The sequence below is a fragment of the Toxotes jaculatrix genome, chromosome 21 (assembly GCF_017976425.1).
Source record: "Toxotes jaculatrix isolate fToxJac2 chromosome 21, fToxJac2.pri, whole genome shotgun sequence".
NCBI classification, from domain to species: domain Eukaryota; kingdom Metazoa; phylum Chordata; class Actinopteri; family Toxotidae; genus Toxotes; species Toxotes jaculatrix.
Genome location: NC_054414.1, coordinates 7269925 through 7297569, shown reverse-complemented (window position 1 = coordinate 7297569; position 27645 = coordinate 7269925). Strand labels below are relative to the sequence as shown.

Below are 27645 nucleotides of genomic sequence, written 5' to 3'. Positions count from 1 at the left end.
GATATGATTGTGTTTATATTTTAACAAAGAAACAAGTAAATGTTACAAAAAAAATAAATTACAGACGCAGTGTACTGTAGAATGATTGGAGGAAATGCAGAAGTAACCATGCTGTAGCTGTCACCAGTGTTATCCTTTTAGGGGTAATATGGAGTTGGACCAGCATTTAGCAATGTTTAGATCAGGGGAGTCGATTAGGAGTCAATGAGGTTTGATGTCCAAGGTCACAGATAGGCCTCCACTCGCTCCCATGGCTGCATCTCCGTGAAGAAGCCCTCGTACAGGCCGAAGCCCTGATCCAGAGTAAGAGGAATTGACTGCGCCTCCTCTTTGATTTCCTCCCAGGGCTGCAGCATGGCCTCCTCAGGCTGCTCCGGGAACAGTGTGGAGGGCTCGTCGAACTGCTGCAGGTGGTGGTGGCTCTGGAGCAGCTGATCCTGGTCCAGCTGCTGCGGATGCTGCTGCGGCACATGGAGCTCTCCCATATTGACAGTGCACTCCATTGAAGCAGCGCTCAAGTCCATGTAACCGTAGGGCTGATGGTGGCTCAGGTGTTGGCTCTGACCCATGAGGTCCCCGCCACCGCCGCCGCACCACCTCCCAAGTCCTGCCGAGTGCTGCCTCCCCTGCATGGAAACTTCCATCTCGCAGCCCAGGGAGCTCAGCGCTGTGTTGATGTCCAAATCCTCAAAGGTGCTACAGTTCCCGCTGAGAACATCATCGAACACTGACGCCAGGTCAAAGTCCCCCCTCAGGATGTCTGCTTTTTGGGCTTCTGTTGCTAATAGAGGGGACTCAGTTACCCTCATCACCTTGTTGCTGTTTTTAGAGGGCAGATGCTTCCGTTTGCCGCCCACCCCCTGGTAAGGGCAGCCATTTTGGGTGCTGTGATAACCCTGAACCAGTTTGCTCTGTCGATGTGTGCTGCTGTTGTTGCTGCTGTTGTTGTAGTGATTTGCAGACATTCTCCTGCGTTTAAAGATGCCATTGACAAACATGTCTGCATACTGAGGATCAATCTGCCAGAAACCTCCTTTCCCTGGCTCGTCTTTTTGTCTGGGGACCTTCTTAAAACACTTGTTGAGGGACAAGTTGTGACGGATCGAGTTCTGTGGCAAAGACAAAAAAAAAAAAAAAAAGGTATTTAACATGATCCCATTGGCTTTGAGTTGTTCGAGTTAGTCATGCAAAAACTGAAAATGCCAGCTTGTCTTTGTAAAGGAGGCAGGAAGAGAGAATGGTGTGTGTGTGTGTGTGTGTGTGTGTGTGTGTGTGTGTGTGTGTTGGGGGGAGCGTATTGTTGTTGTTTGTATAGGAAAGCAAATGTACCTAATGAGGCTTTCTAGTAACTGGCAGCTCTGTGCATTTCAAACATGATCAGCTGTGCTTAGCTGCCATCTCTCTCAGGAGCCCTCATTAACACACACACACACAAACACACACACACACACACACACACACACACACACACACACATTAAAGTGCTTTCTCCACTCCATCACCATTCCCCTCAGACAAAAAAATGAGCACTCTCTTGGAAGATGGAAATTTCAGACTCTTGCATTAAAAAAACACTTGCCAATGGAAATCATCAAAGGCAGAAATTAGACACTAATCCTGGAGGTGGGGGGGTTGGAGGTTTTCAAATTTACAATTCATCTGAAGATTTTTATCTTCCCACGCTGATATAAATAAAAGACCTTGTCTGATGCCCTGTTGTCTAAAGACGTGGTGTCTGATGGTGACACTGGAGTCAATTGCTCACCCTTCCCTCCCTCACCTCACCATTTATCTGACTCATCAATAATAGAAGGAGAGCTATCCGGTCTCGGTTACCTGCCAGCTGGGCTCCGCGTGTCTGTAGTAGCAGAAATTCTCTGTTATCCAGTTGTAGATGGTGGACAGAGTCACTTTGGGCTGCTTGCTGGCCTGCATGGCCATGCAGATGAGAGAAGCGTATGAATAGGGCGGTTTGACTTTGGGGTTGGTTTTGTAGTCGACCTCAACCGGCGGGCTGGCCTGGATGGGGATCTGTGAATAGACTGATGTGGGATGTGCGCAACTGGCAAACCGCGGCGCCGCCGTGGAGTCGCTGTCGGAGGTAACGGGGCTCCCGAGGTACAGAGGCATCCCGGTGGCGGCGGTGTCCCCGGCCGGAGGGCTAGACGGTGAGTCGGTGCCTCCTCTTGGGAAGCCGAGCCGCTTGAGAAAGAGGTGCTGCTGGGAGGACGGGCAGCCGGGTCCAGCGCCGTTGGGTCGCTCCGGGTCCGCGCTGAGGATCGAGAAATTCTGGAGCCAGTGGAGGCTGGTGAGACTGTCGTCAAGAGGGGCAGAGTCGGACCCGGTGACCTGATCCTCCGGGTAGACCGCCAGCCATTTCTCCTTAAACTTGTTAGCGATGTCAGGGCTTGTCAGGACCGGCATCCTGGCTTTGTGCGCACGGTGAGGGCTCAACACGACCAAAGGATCTTCAAATCAGCATTTAAAGTTTTGTTTTATCTAAGGGTCAAAGAAAAAAGTATAAAAACACAAACGCAGTTAATCTAATGAATCTTAATGTTCATCATACCCAGATGTCAAATAAATCACCACGGATACACTATGTACGGTAAAGATATATATATATTAAAAAAAAAAAAAAAAAAAAAAAGCAATATATTCATCCCATAAATTACCAAATGATGCGTAATTGCCCTACCTCCGGTGCAGCCTTTTTGGAGGAGATGCTCTGTGTGCACCTGTTGCAGTCCGTCCCTGCCTCTCCTCTCCAAGGACTCAGCGGCGCACCCAGTCTCTGCGCAACAAGTGCGGCGGGGGGAGGGCGAAGAGCATCCAGCAGCGGCTCATGTGGAGGAAAAAGAAGGGGAGAAAAAACGCAACTCAGGACAGATCCATGTCGACTCAGGCTAAAACCGGGCCGTTACGCATCCGAGCGCTCTGCTCTGTTCGAGTGTCCGTGGGAGGTCAAGACGTGAGAATGTGTGGAGGTTGTAAAATAAGCCGCTCTTAAAGCCCGAGAGACTGCCCACCATCCCTTTAAACGCCTGGGGGGGATTTCTGATTGGCTGGCTACCTCTGCTTCTCCAGGTTTCACTATAAGTCTCTCTCTCTCTCCCTCTCTCCTCTCTCTGCATCTCTCTCCATCTACAGAAGGGCGAATGTTAATGTCTTGCAGGGTCACTACACTTTAACCAGCCAGTTTCTTGTCTCTCTGCCTTTTTTCCCCCTCCTTCTTGGTCTGAAATGTGACCTCCGTGGCGCGCGTCACAGCCCCCCTCCCTCCACCCCACGGCTGGCGCTGAAAAAGACGCGCCACATGTCCCGCTTGTACACTTTTGCACCTGCAAGTAAAGAAGCTCACTTTAACTGATAAGCCTGTACTTGTCATGGCTTGACAGTATGGGTGTTATTAATCTTTCAATATCAGTTTCGTTTGATCATGTTGTGCATGTCGCTCTGATCATCTAATGTTTTTTTTAATCTCCAAGATTGTGCAGATTGATCCTCTGATCAATATTTCATCAGACATGTCAGATATTTATTTATTTAGACTTGAGTTCAGCACAGGACAAGATTTTTTTAAATAGGAGTGAGTAGAAAGGGTGTTGTCATCCACAGCCAAGATGCTTCTATTTATTATTATTATACACAGTGGAAAATTAAAACCTTAATGACCAGGCAGTGATAATCTAGTCTACACAGGTTGGCATGTAACACATTGTGTGCTTAATATTACGGAGATTCTGTGCGTGCAGAAGTCCACGGCAGAGTCAGGCTGAATCATGAAGAAACACTGCCACACTGTGGATTAATATTGAACTGCCGCTACACCAGAGGGATAAACCACTAAGGGTCTCACCTGCTGGTAAAACAGGCAGCATGGAGGCTCTGAAGGTAAGTCTCCTACAACCTGAAGATAGCGCTGAATGTTTCCTGTAGGGATTCGCTTGAGCAGGCCAGAGGACTCTTCAGGACTGCATACCAGCTGTGAGCCAGTGTTTATTGTAATGGCTTTTTACCCTGCATTATCCCTGACAGTGCTGTGGGCAATGTATGTTTTCACTGCAAATGTCATAGATCAGGCAGCTTGACCAGTCTCATTAAAATGCAATCAGCGCTCACTGATTGATTTAAACTTTTCACACATGTAAAGAAAGTTTCACATAAAATCTTGTGAAATGCGGTGAATACAGATGGCACGGGGGTTCAGAAAATGTCAAATCAAACCCTCCTCTCTCATTCCTGCTATGTTGACACTGTAATCTGGCTGAAATCCCATGTTGCAACTTCATGCTGTTTGAACCCTTTTGCAAGTACCTCCTTTCAAAACAGGCCTTGCCCTGACCCCAGTGTCCTATTTCACCAAAGCCAATGTCCAAGTTTTTTTTTTTTACAAAAACTCCTGCACCAAAAGTGTCTGCACATGCTGTTGCACCAGGCTTCTGATTTGAAAGATTATATATTTATGGCTTGATAATTATCGAATCATGTTGGGTATAGTGGTCACTGTTGTCTGTAGATATGGGATACATAGCTGCTATTTCCTGAACAAACCCAACATCTGGTGAAAGTCAAACATGGCATACTGTAACACTCAACGCAACTGAATGACTGTGGGATGAAAGTAGAAAGCCTACAACCAAGGAATTTCACAGGAGCTGTGGCCCACGATTGTTAATGATGGTTCTTGCTCAATGACACAGCAAAGCCTGAGGATATTTCATACAGTGTGCAGTGCCAGCCATCTTTTTTCCTCTCTCAAACAGATTTTATCAATACATCTGTTGAGGTTAAAGATTTGGAGAGCAGAGGCTGACAAGGGCTGGCATTCAGTACAGGGCACCAGGAGGGATGGGAGGCAAAAAATCCACGCTGCAGCTCTTCAAGAACTGGGATACGTCAGGCCAGCTGTTGCATCCCGTCAAGGAGGCTTGATTTTTAAAATGTCTCCAGGTTTGTTCAGGTTCTTGACAAAGGGTTTGCTGGTGAGACGGGTAAATGTTTGAACAGCTGTTCTTATTGTTGCCGGGCTTCATGCTGTCCTTCAGCAGGAACTAAGCACACATACAGTATGGCTGCAGTGCATCTAATGGGTTGAAAGAGGGTGCTGAGGACTGATACACCAGTATGGATTTCTTGTTAATAGTGCCATTAACCTTTACAAGGATTTTAATTCATAATGTCCCTGAATTTATGTCCTTTGGCTACCAAACTGTGAAGCTCACTAATACATTTTTTGGGGAACAGTGGAGGACCAGCCGATTAACACAATAAGATATTTAGACATACTAGACAATGGTCACTAAACTAACTTGCATGCATACATCCATGCATAGGTATATTGTAAGTTTAAGATGTAATTTTTGCCTTTTTAGTTTGATCTTTGCTTTAATGCACAGTGCTAAAAATTACCATGGTAAATTTTGACCCTTGAGATCAAAGCAAGGAAAATGCTTCATGGTATGTTTGTTTGTTTGTTTTTTCCAAAATTGTGGAGCACCTGCACTGCTGTCTACAACACTGGAACTTTGTAGACTGTGTCTCTAATCATTTGAGCATCACATTCATGCAAAATTGTTTTATTTTTATAACCACAATCTGTAGTTTGAGCTAATAAACACCAGGAAAAAATACAGCATGCTTGTCTGGAACTCTAATCTTCAAATTTTTAATGTTTCTGTCTTTAATTTGATTAAAGAGTCTCATAGTGTATTAATTTGTGGTAAGTGCCTGTGAATGACACTGATGAGGCTGTAAGTAACAAAGAACTAGATTGTGAGCCAGAGTATCAAAGATCACTCTAGAATATAAATATGTATTGTGAAACCTCCAAGTTTTTGAGTAATATGAAGTAGGAGTGAGTGATTTTATGATTTTATTACCATGGATGTCAGTGACCTCAAATTCACCCAGTGTAACAGTAAATGCTGTTTTTTTTTTTTTTCAGGGGCTTCGTTTCACCAGCAGGTGTCTCTGTTTCCAATCTTTCCTCAATCCTCTCACACAGCTTTAGCTGCTACAAACATGCCGTTGATAAAAGAATGTTTAGCGTATACAGTTACCCACAATTCTGAGCTAATCAAGGGCTCATTTTACGCACAGCATGCTCTAAAACGGATGATTAAGAAACCTAGATATTTCCTTTCACTTGAGTATTTTGCAAATGGAACAGCGAGGCATTTAGAGCGTTTGACTTTGCAGTGGGGGGAGCGTTTCAAGATTTATAATCTCAGTTTAACTCTGTCATTGTCTTTCAGATGCCACCTCTGTTTCAGCTACCACAAAAGGCTCTATTCTCATCTCTCTTTCTTTTTTAAATCTCAAAGAATACCAGCTGGCATTGGAAAGAATAAATTGTCCTGCTTTGCTTAACGACTTATTATTATATGCTCATTAATTTCAGTCATTTATAGTGGCAGGGTGGTTAAACCGTTAGTATGCGTCCTAATGGCCATCTGGATTAAGCTGGGAGTTGAAAGGCACGACAGCTTATATTTTCTATTGCAACCTGGTTTTAAACTTGGTATCTAACCTGCTGCAGTGTCCTTGAGCAAGCCTACATAGAATTTGCCCTGCAACCCATCACATGAAAGCCCGTACTCACTCTGTTACTACAACAAATGAGAAATGGGGATGATGAGAAAGGGTTGTAGTACCACCGCAGTCCGCAATGATGTAAGCAGATAAACACACACACACAGAAGTAGTTTTATGAGAAGAGGTACGCAGAGTAGACTTGAAGCTTCTAAGCATGCACCCATAGCTGTCGGCTGTCCCTAACTTAACTCCGAGCGATGTAATTGGCGATGGTGGATTTGTTTACCATATTTGGCAAGATAGTGACACAGCGCGCCTGGGAATTGGACGAGAGCGGCCGTCATTCACAAAAGTCTGCCTTCTGGAGCTTTACAAACAAAGCGCGTGCTCACGGGAGTTGTAGTCCAAAACAAACCCTTTCTGGGATTCCTCGCGTCGGGACTTATCTCCCGTGCACTGATTTCAGTGCCACGCGTGTTCCGACGTTTTAAAAGCACTGGCCGTGATGAGCTATTTTCGATATACGCAACTTTAAGTGGGAAAATTAAGCCTCATCAGGCGGCAGAGGACAGGCCGATCCGGGACCCTCCGCTTGCAGCATACAAATCCCACCGGCGATGCTCTCTCTTGATTGGCTGCGGCCCCCTGTCAATCACGCAGGGCTCCTTCCACTACCGCTCCTACAGTAAATATTTGTGTTTGCTCAACCGGCTGTAATGGTGGACGACTGAGGCAGGGGAACGGAATACAACCAGAGTGAAGAAAGAGAGGAAAAACGGTCGAAAGTCTGCTTCAGAGCCAGCCGCCGCGAGTAGGACACGGGCTTCGTCGAAAATGGATGAACTCAAACATCAAGTCATGATTAACCAGTTCGTCCTGACGGCGGGTTGTGCGGCAGACCAGGCGAAGCAGCTTTTGCAAGCGGCACATTGGCAGTTCGAGGTAAAAGCAAAGAGGAAACGGCAGAAGCTCCGGCGTTAGGGTCGACGGGGTGTCGTTAGCCGCACGGCTAATGTTTATGTCTGACCGGCCGTTAGTTGTGACCGGAGCTCGCCTCCGTCTGCCTCTCGCCACTTTTGACGCTCGCTCTCGCAGCTGAACACAAACACAACACAACACAACACACAAAACAAAGCGTTAGTGTTCGCAGTGTGCCCGTGTTCAGTGTGGCCGGAGTCGGTCCACTCTCGAGCCAGAAGTTTTGCTGTACGTGAAGTGGATCTATCTGTGCTTTGGCCAGACTAAATCAGTAGGGGACACGGCAGCCATGCAGTAGGGCGAAGCGTACAGCCAGCACATCCAATTAGACTTTACTCTAGATTAAATACTATAATCCGACACATGACAGCGGTGAACAGGCGAGGCCAGCGAGTGCTATTACGCAATAAAGATGACCGACGTGTTGTATCGACCAGCCTAAAAACAGCAGTTTGGTACATTATTGTTTAGTCTGCGGTGAACCGAAAATACATTTCATGTTTCTTCGCCGCATGCTCGTTTTATTGTTTGTTTTTTTCTATTTATATAAACGCTTAAATAAACGACGTTTAGACCAATTGTTTGCCTGAAAGCTGTATTTAATTATAATTAATCTTCTTTGTGTTTTGTTGTAGACTGCCCTCAGTGCCTTTTTTCAAGAAACAAATATTCCATATGGCCATCATCATCAAATGGTGAGTGCAGAGAGGAGGGGGTGATGATAACATACTTTTTTTCTTACGTTCTTCATTGTCCTATTTATTGAAATTTATCAGTCATATTTTAAAGATGGTATTTCTTTAAGGCTACTATGTTGTGTTGGGTGGGATGTGGGCCGATAAACAGCCCTTATAGGCCAGGAGGGATGATGTTGTACTAACAATAACAAAGCACATGTCGGCCATGTTGTGAGCTTCCAGAAATAAACACACAGGCAGGCATGCAGCTGCAGCAGCCACACTGAGAGAGAGAGAGAGAGAGAGAGAGAGGCTGTGAGTGTGTGTATGGGAGAAAGAGGGAGCGGGAATGATAAATGTAGATATATGAAATGCCACATTTTCACTGTATCAACTGAGGTGCATAACGAAAGGAAGGGCCCCTCAGTTTCTGGGTAAGAGAGAAAAAAGTCTTTTTCCAGGAAGAGGACAGCTACCTCTCACAATAGACCCTTGTGCTGTTGCAATTGCCTTGGGTAATTTGGTTGTTTCGCCCTGACTGGGTTGTTGCTGCCCCCGACACGACACACATTGGAGACTTTTAGGAGCAGACAAATCAGAGAGGAGTAAACTGGAAGGCGTTAGGGCTGTAGGAGACTCCCCACACACATACACACACACACACAGGGGTTGGACATTATGAAACACTAGCAGTATTTGGGCTTTTAGCAGCAGCCCATTTTGGCAGCACACAAGCCTTTGTTTGCAGCTGCATGCATGGCAGCGTCCAGCAACAGCTGCCCTCTGGAAGAGCCTGACATGGATGTGAGGGGATTTTGGATGAAATTGTTGATCATTTCTTTTAGCTCTCTCTCAAAGCTCACTCTGTGGTCGGTTGTGTTAGGCTTCACCGTTTGTGTGGGAAAGACAGCTAAACATTTCAGCTTTGCGTTTGGTAAACAGAGAGATGCTAGGGAAAAAAAGAGGATTTGATTTTTTTTATTGCTTTGTGTGCGAGTGTGTGCGTTTTTATATCCTCCGAGTTAGTGCAGTATCGCCAGTCAGCATAGAAATGGCTCATAGTGAGATGAATCGCTTTTATCACAGCTTTATTATAAGAAAGCCAGACCTCCTTTATCATCAGATCAGTAAATAAGAGCATCTCAGCCCCCTATTTAGCTCATGAAATGTGTCACTTTAATTTAGAGAGTAAACTGTCTGCCAAATAGGGCTGAGCTCGATTGCTGCAGACACTGGATAATGAAAGTCAGAACGCAAAGCACCTACGTGTGTTTGCGGTGTTATTGTTAGAGGCATGTTCTTGCATAATCACAAGTTGACGTCTCCCCTTTTTTGCATATGCTGGCGAGTGCGTGCGTCTCTGTTTTTGCTTGTGTATTTTACGTGCATGCATTTGTATTTTGTGCATGCACCAGAGTGGGTGTTTGAGTGTGAGTCACAACAGTACTACAGTAGGGCAGCCTGTCCAACCTTCCTGCAGCTTATCAGGCCACAGTGTTCGTTGGTATACAAATCTAATCCATTTTGCTCTCGCTCTCACTCTTAACTCCCTCTCTCTCTTTCTCTCTCTCTCCTGTGCTCTCTCAATTTCAGTTCAGTTCAATTCAGTGTGCTTTATTGGCATGAAGGTCAGGTGAACGATATTTCCTAAGTGTTATGGATAACGCATTTCAATAGTGAGGTGAGGAAAAAAATACACTTTAGAGTTAACACAATCAGCGTTAAGTTACAATTCTGTTATACACGGCGTTGCGTCAGTGTTTTGTGTTACAACACAAACTGTACTGAACTCATCCTTGAGATTGCTATTTTGGCTAGGGGCCTCACCCCAACCCCAATGGCCCCAACAGACAGCCCGTAGACATGCAGTTCTTGGCAGCGTGGTGAGTTAGGACGTCATGTAGGTCAGTTAGTTTCTGGATGCTGTTCAGTGAGCTGGTTTATGCTAATGTTTTTGAGGTCCAAACACAATGTATGAGGCTGAATGTGGGGTACCAGATCACTTTCCCATTTAAATTGGGCATTATAGTAGAGAAACCATCTCGGGTCCAAAAGTGCTGTTGTTTAATAAATACATTTGTTTATGTTATCCTGTATCAAATATCAGATAGTGAGTTTAGCTGGTCCTCTCACCTGTACTTTCCTCTCTGCAGTGAACACTGAAGGATTTAACTAAAGCTCTTGACATTATTATTTCTGTTTACTAACAGTCCCAGACCGTAGGGAGTGCCTTCGTTTTGGCACATGATATGAAAGAGCTACAATCTCTGCACAGGCACAAAGTTAAGACTGTTTATTATTTGCTTACATGTGTTTATGTACACTATATGTTTCGGTGAGAGCCGCACAGCCAGATGCGAATGTCGCCTTGAAAAGATTGTCTGTTTATCTCTTGTGTTTTTGAATGAAGTCATCAGAGCTTACACCTATGTTCCATGATGGACGCCCAGGCCTTAAGCTCAGTCCAACCTGCTCTGTGTTTTGTGCAACCCCTCCCTGTCTACTCCCAGTTTTCTCCTCCACACACACCCTGCCCACACAAACACAGCAACCACACCACATTCCTACAGGATGCAACTCTCGCACCGATCCAAAATGGACCCTTTCACGGCAGAAGGTATAACTAAAAACACAGCACCTTGTCTCTTTCTTGACTTTATACACTCTCACTCCTCTTGCCTCTCTCCCTCACTACCTCTCTCTCTCTCACTCTGTTTACAGACACAAAACATCAGGCTCTGGAATTCAATTTGCCGTTCATGTTTCCTGTTAGAGAATTTTATAATCATGGCCTGTCCTCGTGCTCTGGTTTTAGCCACGTTCTCGAAGCAGCTGCCACCTTCAGAACAGCGTGTTGGCGCGTTCGCTCACACTTGCATGTACAGTGTGTTTCTGTAGCTTCTGGCTGTTTGTTGCTCTTATCAAATATTATGCGCACATTCTTGTGCCCCTGCCTTTGTTTGTTTTCATACATATTCTATGGATTTCCAAGCTCATATTAAGGCATTGCTTATGTGAAGTCAGAGCTATTTCTGATACCTTGTTTACAATATCTCATTACACAGTTGAAATGCCAGCTGTCAGAAGTGCCCTGCCACATAGACATTGTCACCCCAATGTAGAGTAATGATAGAGAGAAAATCCCTGGTCATTTGTAAGCAAAACTACCTAAAATTCATTCTTGTGTACAAAAGAAAGATTTCATTAGGACTAGGTTCTTGTGCGCATGAACAACATCAGGAAGTAGTTTTATTTTTTTCTTTCATCATGGTTTTTGAGTGATCTAGTCTGGACAGTGTAACAACTGCCTGTTCATTTAGTGTCTCTGTGAATTTGGGCGGGGAAAAAACGGTCACTTCGCTTAACGCTCATGCCAATATCAGTGTTTCCATGATTTATATCTCTCCATGAGGGGCACACACGGCCACAATAAAGTGAATGAATCCTCATGTGACCACAGAGGAGGAAGTAGCCCAGCTGGATGACTTCCATTGCTGTCTGGGAACATGTGACGGCCATCATGTGACTAAGCTGGGAAACAAGCTAACTGAATCACAAAGCCTGGTTTTACATGTGTGTATGTCCTGCCAGAGTTATGGCTAATAAAAAAAAATTGCATTGAGGTCATCATGTGACAGCCTTGCAGTAAAGTCAGGACTGTGGTGTTGAGAAGTATGTTGTGTTTAGTAGGTCGGGGTAATAAAAATAATCTCCTCAAGAAATATTTCACATTCTCCTTTCCCTCTTGAATCATATCTTCACTTTTACTTTGTCTGCCTCTCGCTCTCACTCCGATATGCTCTTGTGCTGAAGTAAAAACAAAGAGACACCCTCCGTCTCTTGCACAGTCCCATTACACTGTAAATATTGTCCTTATTGTGTGGATCTGTCCTTTTTCCTTTTCTTAGTATTTAAATGTAAGCAGTCATCTTCAACTATATCCATTCAAAGAATTTTTAATGTTTCCTCCTACTGTTGAACACAACTTAGCCTGACCCACATTCTGCAACCCACAGGATCATGAAGAAACAGCTCCACGGTTTGAATGATCACTCTTTTTTTTATTGTGCTGTAATTGCCATTCATTGCTGGCATCGTGCACGAGGTAAATGAGACTGGGATTTTTATGAAGGCCAACGTTCAGCTCTGACTGTGTGCGTCCAGTGACGTAGCAGAATAGTATTGGGCACTGCAGGGCAAGTGATAAAAGTGGGCGTGAGGTTGTTTCAAGGCTGTTTCCTGGCAATATGAACACCCACCAGGAGAAAGGAGGAGGGCTTGGTGTGTGTGTGTGTGTGTTTCTGGTAACTACAAACATTTGGTTTTGGTGTCCGGGTGTGGCTTTAAAGAGGATTTTTAGAAATCCAAACTTTTCTCATCCATGTGAGATCTCATCTGACTCAGATTTGAAGTGTGTGGTGTGCCCATGCAGAAGAGCAAAGGTATAATTAGCTTCATAAATCACGGTGTGACAGCATGTACGACTCTGTCTCTACTTCTGTCTGTTTATCATCACACTGTAAGAGATGGAGGAAAGGGTTAGCTAACTAAAGTATATAAAGGATCGGGCTGTTTCTTAAATGGCAGTGAGGAATTGATGAAAACAAGTGTGGAAGGGTGTTTGGCTAGCACTAAGGGTGAATTAGGCTAGTAGCAGGGCAATGCCAGGTATTTGAATGGAAGATACAATAACTGGATTGGAACAGTGCTGCTTTGTGTCTGTGCCACAATACAGACAAGGTGTTCTCTGTCCTGTTGCAGACTTTACTTACGGAGTTATTAAGTGCAGAATGAGGTGAAATCCAGTTTATTTTCTCCCACTGTTTGGGTATTTGAACATGATTTCATGAGTATGTGTGTGCAGTTGTAATACCCTGGGTGTGCATGCAGCAGTGTGTCTCAGATTTCAGAGTTAATCATGTCTAGGTCTGTTAATGTTGTTAATGGGTGTACATGCATCTGTGCCTGCATCTGTGTGTGTGTCTGTACCCGTGTGTCGTACAGCCATGCCAAGCAGTTTGCCACATCAGAAGGGGCTTGGCCTGTGCTCTGCATGTTCCAGCGTGTTGCCCTGCATGTTTCCAGGAGCACAGCTTCCCAGAACCCTAACCACACACACAAAGAGCCATATGCACACACACACACACACACACACACACACAGGAACTTTGGCTCAAGGGACTCAGGCAGTGGGAATCCATGTGGGATGGCTGCAAGGACCAGATGTGTTTATGAGCGTTGGAGTTAGGTTGGGTTTCACACTGATTCTTGGAGTCACAGAGTACACTCAGAGACACACAAGAGGTTAGGCCTATGGCTCAGGAAACACAAGCAGCACATGGGAACCTTGTCTGTTGCATAAAGAGAGAGTTGTCACATTATGTCTCCCTGGCCTGTTTTCTCAGGTTAGCTATAGCCCGTGCTCATGTCAGCTGACTTCTGAGCACTGGCTCACTGGGACCTCGTCCTACTATTCCTGTGCTGTCCCCCTTCCATAGCCTTGTCCATCCCTTTCCTGCTTTCCGGGCTAACATTCATGACCCTTGACTCTTCTCACCAGTCCCTGTTTGATCCCGTTCACCCTCAGCGCAGCTCTTCAGTTTCTTCTCTTCTTTTATAGGAGCAGGATGTAACTTATTATAGCTGATATTTTGAATCTATATTTGCATTTTGTTTTGAAATTAGAAATCTCTTGGAACAACCAACCATTTGTCTGTTTTTTCCATCCTTGCATCTGTTGTCATCTGTGCAAACACGTCAGTCATGATTTTCTATGTTTTTGTCTCTGGCGAAAAACTCAATTTTCCTTCAGTGACAACAACACTGAGAATTTTTGATTTAAGATTTCAAAGAAAATCCCCATCATGTAGTGTTCAGTAGTTCAGACTGAGGCTGGAAACTGACACAGGTTAGAAAACCTTACGTATGTGTTGCATGTAAAGGTGGTGAAAGACAAACTAAATTTAATCTGCAATGTATGCGCAGCCTTAAGAAAGATATCTTTTGGCAAGCTCAGTGTTTGCATCGTAATCATGTTTTGCTCTCGCTCACGATGACCTTTGGCCTAGTAGTTTCTGTTGCCAGCCTGTTACCAGTTGACAGGCCAAACCCCCTTTTTTCTAGATACCAGTGGTCCACTGAACACCTATTGTTAGCCTGGTAGCCATTGTTGTGAGCAGTGTAGTGTGTGCTATTGGTCGAACACACCACATGCTCCTCTCAGTCCCTGTTCTACTATCTTCTGCCTGTAGCCATTTTCTTTTACTGTTTCTGTTTCTGTTCTTAACGTCATAACGCCTTTTTTTGTTTTTCTTTCTCCTGCTCCTTCCTTTAATATACAGTGTCAGAATACACAGGACACAGCCTGGCTAATGATCAGCTGAGTCCCTCGTGAGCTCCAATCCACCCGTGGCCCTGTGTGTACACAATATTAACTCACACACAGACCATACACAGACCCAGGCTCAGCTGCTAGAGGGTGGGTGAGGTGGAAGGAGTGGGGGGTCAGGGGTGAGGGGGCGGTCACTTGAAACGTTCAGTAACACCTGTCAACCTCCTTCATTTTGTTTGGGAAAGAAACATCTAGTTTTGACATCCAGCCATTCCCATAAAACCCTGTCACCTCCATGTTGGTGAGCTATGTGATGGGATAATAATAAAACACAGACACAGAGAGTTGCTGGTTTGGTTTCGGGATGATGTGGTGACACTAACTCGTGCCAAACCTCCAGTACATGTGTAGATGAAGGGCAGATTTCCATGCACAGCTTGGAGAGGATGTTGGCGAACGCATGGATGGAGCTCCTGTTGTTTAGTTCAGTGTGGAGTATCTCAGAAATATGCACGTAAGTATTATTACACCTTATTCTAAACAGGCAAATCTGCTGCTGAAACAGTGAATTTGCAGGTTTTTAAAGGTCAAAGAAAATGTCATGAAATTATTTGTTCAAATGGAAGTTCTTAAAAACGATTAAAGTCACTTAGCTGTTATCACCCTAATTTCACCACATAACAATGGCTTTAACTTTTTGTTTTGTAAGCAAACAAATACACACATAACTATCATTTAAATCCAAGTATTGTAATTAATTACTCATCATGTCTGTTATGGTTAGCATAGTTGGCATGCTACATTTGTTAGTGGGTCATGGTTGCATTGGGATCCAACTGCAGAGCTGCAGCTCCAAAACAAAAAAAAAGAAAGGATTGCTTGGCTACATACGCACCATAAGAGCACTCTCTATTTAAATATTTAACAGGCAGGCAGAATCATGTACAGTTAATGCAGCAATAGTCTGTGCAGCCTGGCCTCGCTCTGTTATTCTGTTACTCTCTTTCCTTCCTTATAGATCCCCTTCCATTTTTTTTTCTCAGCTCCTGTTTTACCAAAAGCTCCCCCTTCCTCCCCTTTAGGCTTTCTTTTGTTGTCACCCTTTTCTTTCACTGTTTGCCCCATTCATCTCCTTTCTTCTCTTAGTTATAATCTTCCTTGCTCTTCCATTTAGCCCCCATTTTCACAGTCCCCACAGGGCATCCGTCAGAATCAGCCCTACAATTATATCACTGACTGTAAAGCAACAGTATTAGACTTCAGTCACGTTCACACCATGTTTGTAGTATGATCCATAAATGTGAAGCTTTAATTTGTGGCATCTGATTGTGCTTCATTTACCTTTGACACTGCCAAGCTACAAGGAAACCAGACCTTGAATGTCAGTAATTGGAAGTCACATGGACTCACAAGTAGCGTGTTTATTGGACACAGTTTTGGTCAAAACATCCAATTCCAGTTCCCGTAACTATAGCGCAGCGGGCCTGTCTCTGCTCTTTGCCAGCAATATGATCTACTGTGGAGACATTTCATATCGTGTTGAGGCCAAGTTTGACATCAGTTTATCTTGTTAATCTTGGCTTTCAGACTGTGAGAGCTTCATAGCTATCAAGAGGTCAACATTCAGCCCATAACACGTTGCTTTTTGGGGTTCACGTCAGCTGTTCGGATCGCGTTGTCGGGTCTAACAAACCGCGCTGCAGCGTTCCTCAAAAATGGACAGAGACCCGCATTGTCAGTGTTGCCAGGTTTGAATGGCATTGTTCTCGCATGCCCAAACAAACCACAAGGAAAGAGTGAGTGTTTCAGAATGCATTCAAAGTGCTTCTAACATGCTTTACGTGAATGCACCTGAGACTAGTTCAGACCTGATGCTGGTGGAACCAAAGCATCCTCCCACACTTCCAGCACTTAAAACCAGTTAAGACATAATCTTCAGTTTATGTCTCGTCTTTATATCTGGAAACTTTGTTTTCTCTCTTTTATTTGCTGTAAGAAGCATGATTACATTTTCCCTTTTCACCATTGCACCGCTTTAAACCTCTGAGCCGCCCCTTAATGGTCCTGACTGTGTTCACCAGTTTCAGTGGAAAACTTGGATTAAGGATTAAGGTTAAATGCCTTTTTGACTTTGTCCAGTGTCGTGAGGTCATTTCCAATAACGCTGATGGAATACAAGCAGTGAGACCCATCAGCATTGAGTAAGAGGTTCCTAGAGTTGAGGCTTTTTGAGTTGTGACATGACCTGTCATTGTGTAGCCAAACCAAGGAGACGAATTCTGTCATAAATGTCAACAACAATGTGGAGATGTGGTTCCAGGAATACTACACATTTGTCTGTGATTATTTAAAAAAGGATGGAAAGTTCATTTTAGCCTCGCTTTCTCTGTGAAAAGAAATGAAACTTTGGTAGCTATCAGTAAAATGCCTGGAAACATGTGGAAGACCTTATTACAGTATAACTAAACTTCTTAGGCTGAGCTGTTTGTGGTTAAACATTATACATTGCCTTGACATTTAAAAAAAAAAAGCCAAATAAACATTTTGAAGTGTGTGGCATAGCTACAAGAGCCAACCCACCAATGCAGAGACTTAGTCTTGTTTTTGCAGTTGTGGAGCTTGTTTTATTTTGCAAGCTGACAGACTTTCTGGAGTGAAGAAACATTTCCTGACAGTCTCTCTGACCAGTCTCTGTCAGCAAGTGTTATTTTGAGTAATACCAAAAATCCACAAATCAAATTTCCTAATCTTGAAATGAACTGGATTAAAACAAGTTCCAAAAAATTTTAGATTTCAGGCCTGATACACACATAACTGTTTGTTTTTAGTGTCAGACAAGTTTCATTTTGCATGGTGTCAGATTCATGGTGAAGAGTATTATTTTAGGCTATAAATCATAAAGCAACATCCTGCTGAAAGTAGTCTTTTTGGCCAGTAAATACCTTCCATTGAACCGTTAAATGTTATAATCCAGACAGAAGATGCAGTTCTAGTAAGAACATGGGCTCGAGGATGGAGACGTCAAGCCGCGTGTTTCACCGTCATTCTCGTGTCTCACAGATTTCTCAGCACAGTTCGCTGTGAGCGCTGACAGAATGTGTGAACTGTACGCAACGAGCCACAGACTGGAGGGAGAAGAGGGCGAGGAGGGGGAAGTGAGAGAAAGATAGCAAAGGGAGAGAAAACAGACATGTCATAGGTTCACGGTGATGTTCACAGCAGAGGGAATGACTGAGAAAAAGAAGCTGGGCTTCCATCTAGGTATTGTTTTGCACATTTGGATGCATGCAACTACAAATACAAAACCTTTGAGCTTTATTTAAAGTAGATATTTCTTGGCAAAGAAACTAAGTTTGAGTAAGTGGTGATGCAGACATGGTCAAATTACTTCAGTTTAATTTCAATAACAGTTCAGTTCAGCTTTGGATATAGTGAAATTTTATATTGCCACTGTTTGTGTATTTATTTCATTGTGTGACAGCATTAGCTGGAACTAGATAACAGTAGTTTGAATATGACATTTTTGATCAGTGAGGAAGTCTGTTTATATGTTACAACTAAATGAATGCAAACAAGCCGATCACATTTTAATTATTGCAAAATTTGGCTTAAAATTTCTGTGTCAGCTGGACAGAAACATCCAGAAAATCTGAAATGAGATCAATAAGTGTGTGTGTGTGTGTGTGTGTGTGTCAGGTAGAAGGTCTGAGGTAAACGTTAAGCGGCGGGGGTCGCAAGTCAGGGTCACAAGACACACACAGACCCTCGGCACAAGTATGCAAGAGAATAGAAAGCTTCTTTTTTCAGACTGGCAGGCACACACACACTTGATATTTCTGAGGAATGTGGTCGGTTAGACTGGAAATAACTCCAGCTCATCTGTGTTTGTGGACAACACACACACACACACACACACACACACACACACACACACACACACACACACGTACACACACACACATATGTACACAAACGAAGGAGTGTTTAAGGTTTGTGGAGCCTCACCACTGGCTCAGACCAGGCATGTTTAGAGTGGTCTCTGCCAGTCAGCCATGCGTTCCCCGTGCTGGGCTCAGCAAACAGGCTTGAAGAGAGGGCAGACAGGGCCGGGCCGCCGTGGCCACAGAGCCAGGCCTGCATCAGCCCCGTCCCATCAACAGGAGATCTGCACTCTGCTTCCTCATAACAACCGTCCCCATGACAACCTCTCAGTTGGCTCTGTTTTGAACACAAACTGCCTCTCGCTGTCTTTAATTTCCCCTTTCTCTCCATCTGTAGATCTTGAAGAAATGGCTGCTGCAACACACTTTCTGTTGTATATGCGGTTACATGCACTTCCACATGCTGTCGATCACACTGAAGGTCATCACACAAGTGCTGTTAACATCTGCTTGTGTTTCTAAACACTGTCTGAATTAATAGATATTACTTGAGTGATCTTTTTAGTGCTGTTCTGACTTAAAATTCTTATTTTTTTAATTGATTTTTTATTATTATTTTTGAACTTGATAACTTCTTTTTTTATCTAAATGATCGTGCAGGCTTGTTAACTAAATAACAAAGCCCACAGACAGACCTTTTGTTGTTTACAGACATTTGTTTGGGTTTACTGATCTGACGCTTCTCAAATCACCCCTTATAATGTTTTGGAGAAAAGACCAGAAGTAGACAATTAACTGTGTCAGAGTAACATCAATTTAAAAACAAGTTTACCTCACCAGACCCCTCACTTTGTCCCTGAACATTGCTGAACTGGCACATACTTGCAATGCAAACAGCAGCTGCATATGTTTTTCTTTCTTTCTTGCCCAGTTGCTGTACTGTGCCAAACACCACTGAAGTAGTTTTTTTTAATTTCCTTTTCACACCAAACATTTGGCATTACAATAAACAAAACTGAGCCACAATTTCAAATATGCATCACAACATTATGTATTTCTATATACTTTTACAAAACATATTTATGTGGAAAAATGTCAAGTAAACGCACAAAGAAATGCTACAAGGCCAAAGTTAATGCTGATAAAGGGCTTTTTTCCTCTTCTCCCAGGCTTTTTCAGAGTAACTGGCTTGTTTAAATGTTTGATATTTCAACAGCCAACTCAGCCTTTGTGCTTTATTCCTATTATATATGAAATACTGAATGAGTTTCTCTTTTTATCTTATATCTTATTCTTGAGTAGTTCCAAGTATAAAGGGCAATAGAAAAGAAAACAACGTTCTCAACATCTCAACTTTCTATTTGCTCCATGAGATGGAACAAACAGAAAAGCGTACAAACTCTTGTGTGTCTTTTGACTGCGAGCTGATTATTTTTCTGTCGCAAATAAATATCTTTCTTCTCAGCCTGCTTTGTTTCAGATCAGTAACATATCTGAGCTACATGTATTTTCCAGTTAAACACACATGGTTATCGCCCCTCTGTAGACAGCTGTGTGTAAATGTGCACAATGATTTTCTTTAATAAATTGTTAACCCTCATGTTGTGACTACAGATAATCCACGTGCCCGTTAGTTGTCCGGGGCTCTGTTCAGACCTGGTGTTAGAATGTGTCTCGGGGGACACACAGGTGGACAGCCCCGAGGTGTGAATGCACCCATGTGTTCTCAAATAGTGTAAACTGGCTTTGTCCTCGACGCCTGAAATTTTGAAACAAGAGAAATGTTGTGATTGTGTAAAACACACAGAGGAATAGATTGAGTCTGTACTGTTTTGCTTCCTTCTTCCTCTTCTTCTTTTTGTTTGTAGTGGAATAGGCGGAGGTAGTGCACTTCTGCCTCTGGTTAAAACTGCAACACGTTTGATCTTTGCAAACGGAAATGATGTTTATTTGCATATAGAGCGGAGAAGTGAGATCCAATCACTTGTGGTCATTCGAGACACATGTGAAGACGCGCTTTAATGCCAGGGGCGACCTGACGCGCTTAGAGCCCGTCCACTTGTGATCGGATCTCCGGAGGCTCTTGTCGGTGCCAGGTCTGAACAGGGCCAGAGAGCCAGCTGGATGTGAACGTCCGTGCGCACGCAGCAGCCTCGGCAGCTCCTGCAGCATTCGTCTCTCCTTACCTCGGTGCAGTGAGAGTTAATCTGCTTCTCGGCTGCTTAATGCGCACAAAGGGAAAACACACAGTAACCTGCTTCCTCAGTGTGCTGCACCAGAGCGGTGTTTTAATCTGTGTGTAGGAAATCCTGTGGAGTTTTTACCTCAGGTGTTGTTTTCACCGCTCTGACAACCGGCAGGTCATGTGCTCTAATACTGTAGGCTTAAAACACAACACTTAAACTTGTTGTGTAGAGATCACATTTATGAAATATATAAATACATAAAATATACAATGGCAGGTGAAATATTTATCCCATATTTGTGTGTAATTTGTGTGTGTGTGTGTATGAGCATGTGTATGGGAGTTCCAGTGGAACAATGGTGAAGCTGACAGTTCTGGGCTCTGCTGAAGCTTTTATCAGTGACAAAGAGTCAGATCCAAACTCTGACAGCCTGGCAGAGAAGACAGCTGCTGTGTCTTTGGACCAGATCCTCTTCCCCGTGGGTCGATACCGTCTGCGTCTCTGACTCCGTCCAAGGTCCCCTGCACAGACAGACAGACAGACACACACATAGAGGTGTGTTGTGTTATTTTATGAGTTGGAGGAGTGTGAGGTGGGCATTTGTGAGGCGCACACATGGTGTTTGAAGTTTTATCGTCTGCCTCCCTCTCCCATCTTGCTTGTTTTGGTCTGCTGTTAAATGTGAAAAAATACATTTGTACAAGTGGAATGTAAATGTCCTTTAGCTGACTGCAGGTGTATATTTATACCTGCTCATCTGTGTATGTGTTTATGGATGAGTAAGTCATTTGCAAAGGTCTCAGCGGACAGTCTGAAAGGTCACGTGTCAGCATTTTTGGCTCATTTTCCTTTCCTCGGCAGTACACAAGGAGTAAAGGCAGGAGGCCTCGTCTATTGTTTTCTACCTGAGTACAACTGATCACGAGGTTTAGGAAATCCAACCAGTAACCTCCACTGCTGCCCGCCAAGAACACGAAGGATCATAGAGGTCACTGCAGCATTCCAGGGTGTCTCTTTACCACAGGAAACAGCCTCAGAGACATGAGACAGCGTTTCCTGTCAGAGTGCACAGTGGACACGCTCACCTTTCATAACAGCGTGCCACTCTGAGAACCCCTTGGCCCGGCCTGGCTTGGCTCAGCATGGCCTCAGACCGTGTATTCTCAGCGCCAACCTGCAAGCCGCAGCACTTTTAGGGGGCAAGGTAGTCCAATTACATCCCCGGGGGAGGAGTGGTGTTCCTGTCGCTCTGTTGTTTTTCTGAAGGCCGCATGTGCGTTAAGACTGCGTGCCACAGTCTGAGCATCGTGGGTAACGGAGCCAGGGGGAGATTAGATACCACAGGTCAGCCTGAGATGTGGTTGTCAGCAAGAGGAATGTGGTTCTCCAGCTTTTTTTTTTCCTTTTCAGCATTAACATTTTTTTGTCTAGTGTTTATGTGTGATTGCATCTGCTGTTTCCAGTAGTTGATTCATGGAGCCGATGACTCCCAGTTCCAGAAACCCCCCCCCCCCCCCCCCCCCCCCCCCCCCACCCCCACCTCTCCCCCAAAACACACAGCCTGAAACTGTAGAAAGTCTGAGCACGGAGCATTCTTGCATTGTAGAAAACATTCGGACACTGAGGACACTTGGGGGGAAAATGTGCATAAACACAGTTCAAGTGGTTAATAAAGTAACCACTTGGAGGTTTGTGGGCGCAAACAATCCAAGCTCATAATCTATCCTGTCAGTTTTTCTTCAATCATAAGTAAATTCGATCTCATAAAATCATATTCCTCGATGCTGCCAAGCTGTTTTCTTCCACTGCTTATGCCTGGTGATTTAGGATTATTTGGCCATGTAGGTGCCTGCCCTGTTAGCCTCTCAGCCCAGGCTCTTATTTTTAGATGGCAAGCCTCCTGGCTAAATGTAGCTCCACCTCTGCTTCCCTGTGGAATACAGTAGGTTGTTGTTTTCCTGGTCACAAATGGACGGGGACGTAGAGGAGGAAGCGGGGCATGAAGCAGTGGGTGAGAAGCTGTGTTAGAGAGGACACCGACATCGACGACGATGAAGGCTTACTGTATTTGAACAGCCAAACATGCTGGTTCACATGGCCTGTTAGCTGCAAGGTGGTAGGTCCTGTGTTGTTTTTGGCATGTGGGTGTATTATGTGTGCTCGGGGTGTGGCGCTAAAAGAACTCCTGGCAGAAGAACAATAACAGTGCTGGCACAAAGGAGGGTCGGAGCAGGTCAGAGCACAGGGGAATGTAATAAGTCCAAGGAGACTCGGTGTGTATCCATATGTGTTCTTACGTGTGTGTGTGTGTGTCCACAAAGCAACATTTGCTGTTATTCTCAGACTGTCCAAGTTTATCCAGTCTGCTAAATCAGATTGTACTTAAAACAGGAAGTGGATGTAAACAAAGGACTTTAATGTCATCATCAGGACCCTCTGGGGAGGCAAAGAGTGCCTGGGATTCCCCTAAATTTCCCTTCAGTTATACAAAACAGTCTGCCTCCTTTAAAGGCGTTTTAAACACTGCTGAAGACAGTTTTTTTGTGAAGGTTATTTCTGGAAAAATGTTGTTTGCTGGCGTGTGTTCTTTATACATGAAGGTAACTGGCCAGTGTAGACAGCACCACAGCAATCAAGAAAAGTATAGAAAAAAAGAAAAAATATATTCTACATGAGGAAGAGAGACCAATTTCCACTGCATAAACTCAGTAATACAGTTGCATTTGGCTCTGTCACCCTACACACAGACACATAAGCCACAGCTGAAAGAAGAAGTTCATTATGTGTCGTCTGTCAAGTTATTCTCCTAATAACTATTATTTTCTCTATAGTTTGATCTGATGATCATTGTCTCAATGAATTGATCAGTGTTTTCATCTATGATGTTAGAAAATAGGAGGAAAAAAGCAAAGAGCCCAGGCTCACATCTTTATATTGGTTGTTTTGTCCAAACAACAGTCCAACAGTCCAAACCCCAAAGATATTCAGTTTACAGTGATTATAAACAGAGAAAAGCAGTAATTCCACTATTTACATTTCAGAGGCTGGAGCTAGGGTTGTTGTTGTTCTTTTGTTTTTTTTTGGCATTTTTGCAGAAAAAAAAGTTGCTTAAAAAAAGCAGTCAATTAGAAAAATTGTTGCTGATGAATTTTTCTGGGTGATTGGCAAATCAGTTAATTGACACATCTTTTCAGCATATAATAGAGCATATAGGGTGGATTTCTCCTTTAAAGTCTGAACCTAATCATTAGATATATGATAAATGGACCTAATCATGAGATGTGTTTCCTTTCCTTTGGATATGCATTCATCTTTTCCCTCTCTTTCCTCGCTCATTCCCAGATGTGCACCCCAGCCAACACACCAGCGACGCCCCCCAACTTCCCGGACGCGTTGACCATGTTCTCGCGGCTGAAGGCGTCCGAGAGCTTCAACAGCAGCAGCGGCGGCAGCCCCATGGCCGCCTCCATGGCCACCTCACCCCCGCCCCCCCAGGTCGGCGGCTGGGGCGTCTCACCAAACGTACCTAATGTGCCGCAACCTCCACAGGGACTCTGGACTCAGGGGCAGCCCCCCACGCAGCCCTGCCCCGCCTGGCCCACAGGGGTAAACCCGCACGCAGGCGCTGAGCAGAAGGCTAGTGTAGCGATGGAGGCTGAGAGATGAATGGCCGCACGGGACTGAAAAAAAACCCCACCCCTCCTTGCACCCTGGGGAGGGAAGAAAACGGGATATGAAAGTGGGGGAGGGTGGGAAGGGTGGGAGGTGATAATGGGTAAAAAAAAAAAATGGGTATTGGTCTTTTTTTCCCAAAAGACGGATGGATATGGAAAGAGATGGAAACTACGCAAACCAAGAAAAACTCAACGTGGACAATTTAAGAAGAGGAGAAAACCAATGCAAATGTCAATACAAAAATATAAAAAAAAAAGATACGCACACACATAGTAATAAGAGAGCAACTGAAATCTTTGTTAGTTTTTTCCTAAGTAAATGCATAGATAAGAGAAATATTATTGAACTAAAAAAAAAAAAAAAAAAAACAGAAATTTTAAAAAAAATTGTCACGCCCAAGGATTCTATGTGATGTTCAAGGACATTCAAGGCAGCAAACTTAATTTTCTGTTTTTTGTTTAGTTTTTTTTTTCTTTTGTTTTTTCATCTTTTCAGCCAGTGTTTTTTTTATCACTGGTGTTTCTGTGTTTCTGCAACTGTCTGTGCTGCATGAGGAGAGAGAGGAACTTGCGATGCAGTGTTTTAGATTGACTCAAAAATCATCACGCACTTGAGTGTGAGTGTGTACGCATGTGAGCGGGTGGTCAGGTTTGTAATCAAAAATGTATACACACACACACACACATATATAAATATATATTCTTACACACACACACACACACACGCACTCACACACACTAGCGTTTAGTGGAAACACCTCCATACTGTCATCCCCATCGTCAAAGGTGGGACTTTTCTTACCTCACCTGGTGGTCACCTGACTTCTTTCAGCCAATCAGGGATTCTTCTTAAAACAACCATTGCCGCCGCCGACACAGGACATGTTTTTAAAGGTTTTTTCTTAAAAGGCAGCAGCCGCTCTGGTTTATGCTAAATGATCCTCGCTGCAACAACTTTTTCCTGACACAGTTTTAAACCTGGACTCAGACTACAGCTGTCCACTGTATACTTTTTCTCTGGAGATTTGGGTTATTACGAGAAAAAAGAGAAATCGTGGTTTAATGTAATATCGTTTATAATGCTAATTGTTCTGTTTTTGTTGACAGGTTAAGGGAGGTGGCTTTGAACTTGGGTGGGACTTCAGGTTGATTTTTATTTTTGTTTTCCTGGAAAGAGTGAATCAAACGCAGCTAATATGGCTCCAGATTTAAAAGACAGAAAAATGAAAAATGAAAAAAAAAACAAAAAAACACGACTACTCCATCTTTGTAAACAGAATTGCCACTTTGCATGATGTGTTCATAACGTGTAACATCTTTTGTAGCAAACATACATGAGGTCGAGACATGTTTATGAGAGGGGGTGGAGTTAAAGCTGAGGGGTGGGGTGGTGGGTGTTATTCCCGAAGCTAAAAGAAACGCAGTGGTGCAAAGTGTCTTGTTAGATATGAGAAACAAAAGAGATGAAAATGGATGTGGGGCAGCTTGGGGAAGCCCACCACAGGCAATTTGGGAACACTACAGACTACTTTCAGATATACAGCATATATAGTATATACACCCTCAGATACTGGACTACAGAGGGTTTTTTACAACATGTAGGTCTCCAGTTTTGACCAGTCCCCTGGTCCATTGATACTGCTGAGGGACTGTTCAGGGATGACCCTGATATATGGCAATATTTTAAAAGCAGGGTCTGCCCCCCCGCCCCTTCTTTTTTTTTTTTTAGTTTGTCCTGTTTGGATTATTTTTACATTCGATAAAAGAAGAGAGAGTTAGAAGAGATATTTTGAATAGCTGAGGGTCTTTTTTTAAAAAGATGGTTTGGGGGAAAAACAAATTATGGATATAATAATGAATAAGTAACCAACGTCCTTTTCATTGTTTAGACTAAACTAATGTTTGAGTTCATCCTTTCTCCATGCTTCATACTTTATTTGGTTAAATCAGAGCGTTTCCGGGTGGGCCTGTTCCTAAATGGTTTCTCATGTATGTTTCCCCCCTTGTATGACTGTATGAGACCATTCCCACAATATTTGTGGACTACCTGATAATTAACTTATCATTTTTGTGAACCTAAATAAATATTGTATGTCAACCTAATTGGCATGGTTTACTGGAGTGTGTGAGCATTGGCACTGCAGTTTGAACAGATTGAATATGACGTTTTTCAAAGGAAGGGGCCTACATACTGTAAATTGTTATTTAGTTGTGTGTGTGTGTGTGTGTGGGAACTATAGACACCAGAGCACTGTGTTAAATAATGACACTAGGAAGATGGATGCATCATAATCTCACGCTTGGCTGCCCCTCAGCCAGGCGGATTTAACAGTCACCCAGCCAGACAACAAAATCATGTTCTACAAACCTCTCCGTCTTTTTCTGTGTCTCTCTCCCTCTGTCTCTCTCTCTCGCTCTTTGTGTCTTAGAACTAAGCAATCTGTCTGATGCTCCGCTAGCTGAAGATGGAAGGGCTGGAGATGAAAGCCAAAATGGAGGAGAAGAGGGAGAAAAGCTTTTGAAAGAGGGAGTTCAGCTCTGCGGCCATCGCTGTCTTCGCCTCTCTGAATCCACAGCTCTTTAGATGTAAACACAAACAAACACCAGCTGCCTGCACGCATGCAATCGCCATAGATAAACTCCCACCACGTGCACACCAACACACACACACACACACACACACATGCCAGTGGTGTTGTGGTGGTGGTGGTGGTGGTGGTGGTAAAGGAGGGTCACAGAGTTCTCTATGTCCTCAGCTCACCTCTTGACTGCTTCCTTCTCTGCAGGAAATAGGAGAGAGATTCCCTCTGCTGATTGCCGTTTGTGCCACTTTGGCAGCGTTTGAGCTGCTGTGAGTGTTTCAGAGAGCCTCGGGTGAATGCCGACAACTTGGCATCGAGCACTGCGGTGCATCTGAGCATGTGGGAACCAGAATAGCAATAAACACAGCAGGTTTGTCCAAGAGCAACACGGAAATACCCAGTATGAGAAGGCAGCAAATGAGGGCTTGAGGCCACCATTGTTTAATAACGATGAGGCAATAAGTTTAATAACGACACTGCGTTACATATTCAGACAATGCTGTGATCGTTGGCCTTTTTAAAATCATTTACAGACAGTCCTGTTTTTAGTTTGGTGATAAATTTAGCTCAGAGTTTCTCCAGAAAACAGCCATTGTACTGCTGATGTAAACAAAACATAAATCACGTCATATTCTGACATCAACACTTCTTGGAAAGAGCTACCAGAATAGTAACTACATGTTCAGAGCAGCAAAAGCAAACGCTTGCATTTTCTGTCTCTCTCTCTGTCTATGGAAAAGTGTCGCATTCATCCAAAACATACTGTATATGCAAATTGGCTCTTGTTAGCATAGCAGGG

At 43.9% G+C, this 27645-nt stretch overlaps 2 protein-coding genes across 5 annotated transcripts; one reads left to right on the top strand and one right to left on the bottom strand.

Moving 5' to 3' along the window:
- Positions 1–224: 224 nt before the first annotated feature.
- foxj1b (forkhead box J1b) lies at positions 225–2424 on the bottom strand. Its single transcript, XM_041029232.1, has 2 exons — positions 1837–2424; positions 225–1109 (listed from the first exon to the last, which is right to left on the bottom strand). The coding sequence occupies exons 1-2, from the start codon at positions 2422–2424 to the stop codon at positions 225–227; spliced, it is 1473 nt and encodes a 490-aa protein (XP_040885166.1).
- A 4654-nt stretch (positions 2425–7078) lies between these two features.
- ubald1a (UBA-like domain containing 1a) lies at positions 7079–25543 on the top strand. 4 transcript variants are annotated; one of them, XM_041066953.1, is made up of 4 exons: positions 7079–7479; positions 8151–8210; positions 10603–10809; positions 10914–12050. In XM_041066953.1, exons 1-4 carry the CDS (start codon positions 7372–7374, stop codon positions 11088–11090), a joined length of 552 nt encoding a protein of 183 aa, XP_040922887.1. In that variant the 5' UTR covers positions 7079–7371; the 3' UTR covers positions 11091–12050. The 4 variants fall into 4 exon arrangements, with proteins under 4 accessions (XP_040922887.1, XP_040922886.1, XP_040922888.1 ...); XM_041066952.1 differs by lacking the exon at positions 10914–12050 and adding an exon at positions 23933–25543 and having other exon boundaries at positions 7151–7479; XM_041066954.1 differs by lacking the exons at positions 10603–10809; positions 10914–12050 and adding an exon at positions 23933–25543 and having other exon boundaries at positions 7211–7479.
- The last annotated feature ends 2102 nt before the right edge of the window (positions 25544–27645 follow it).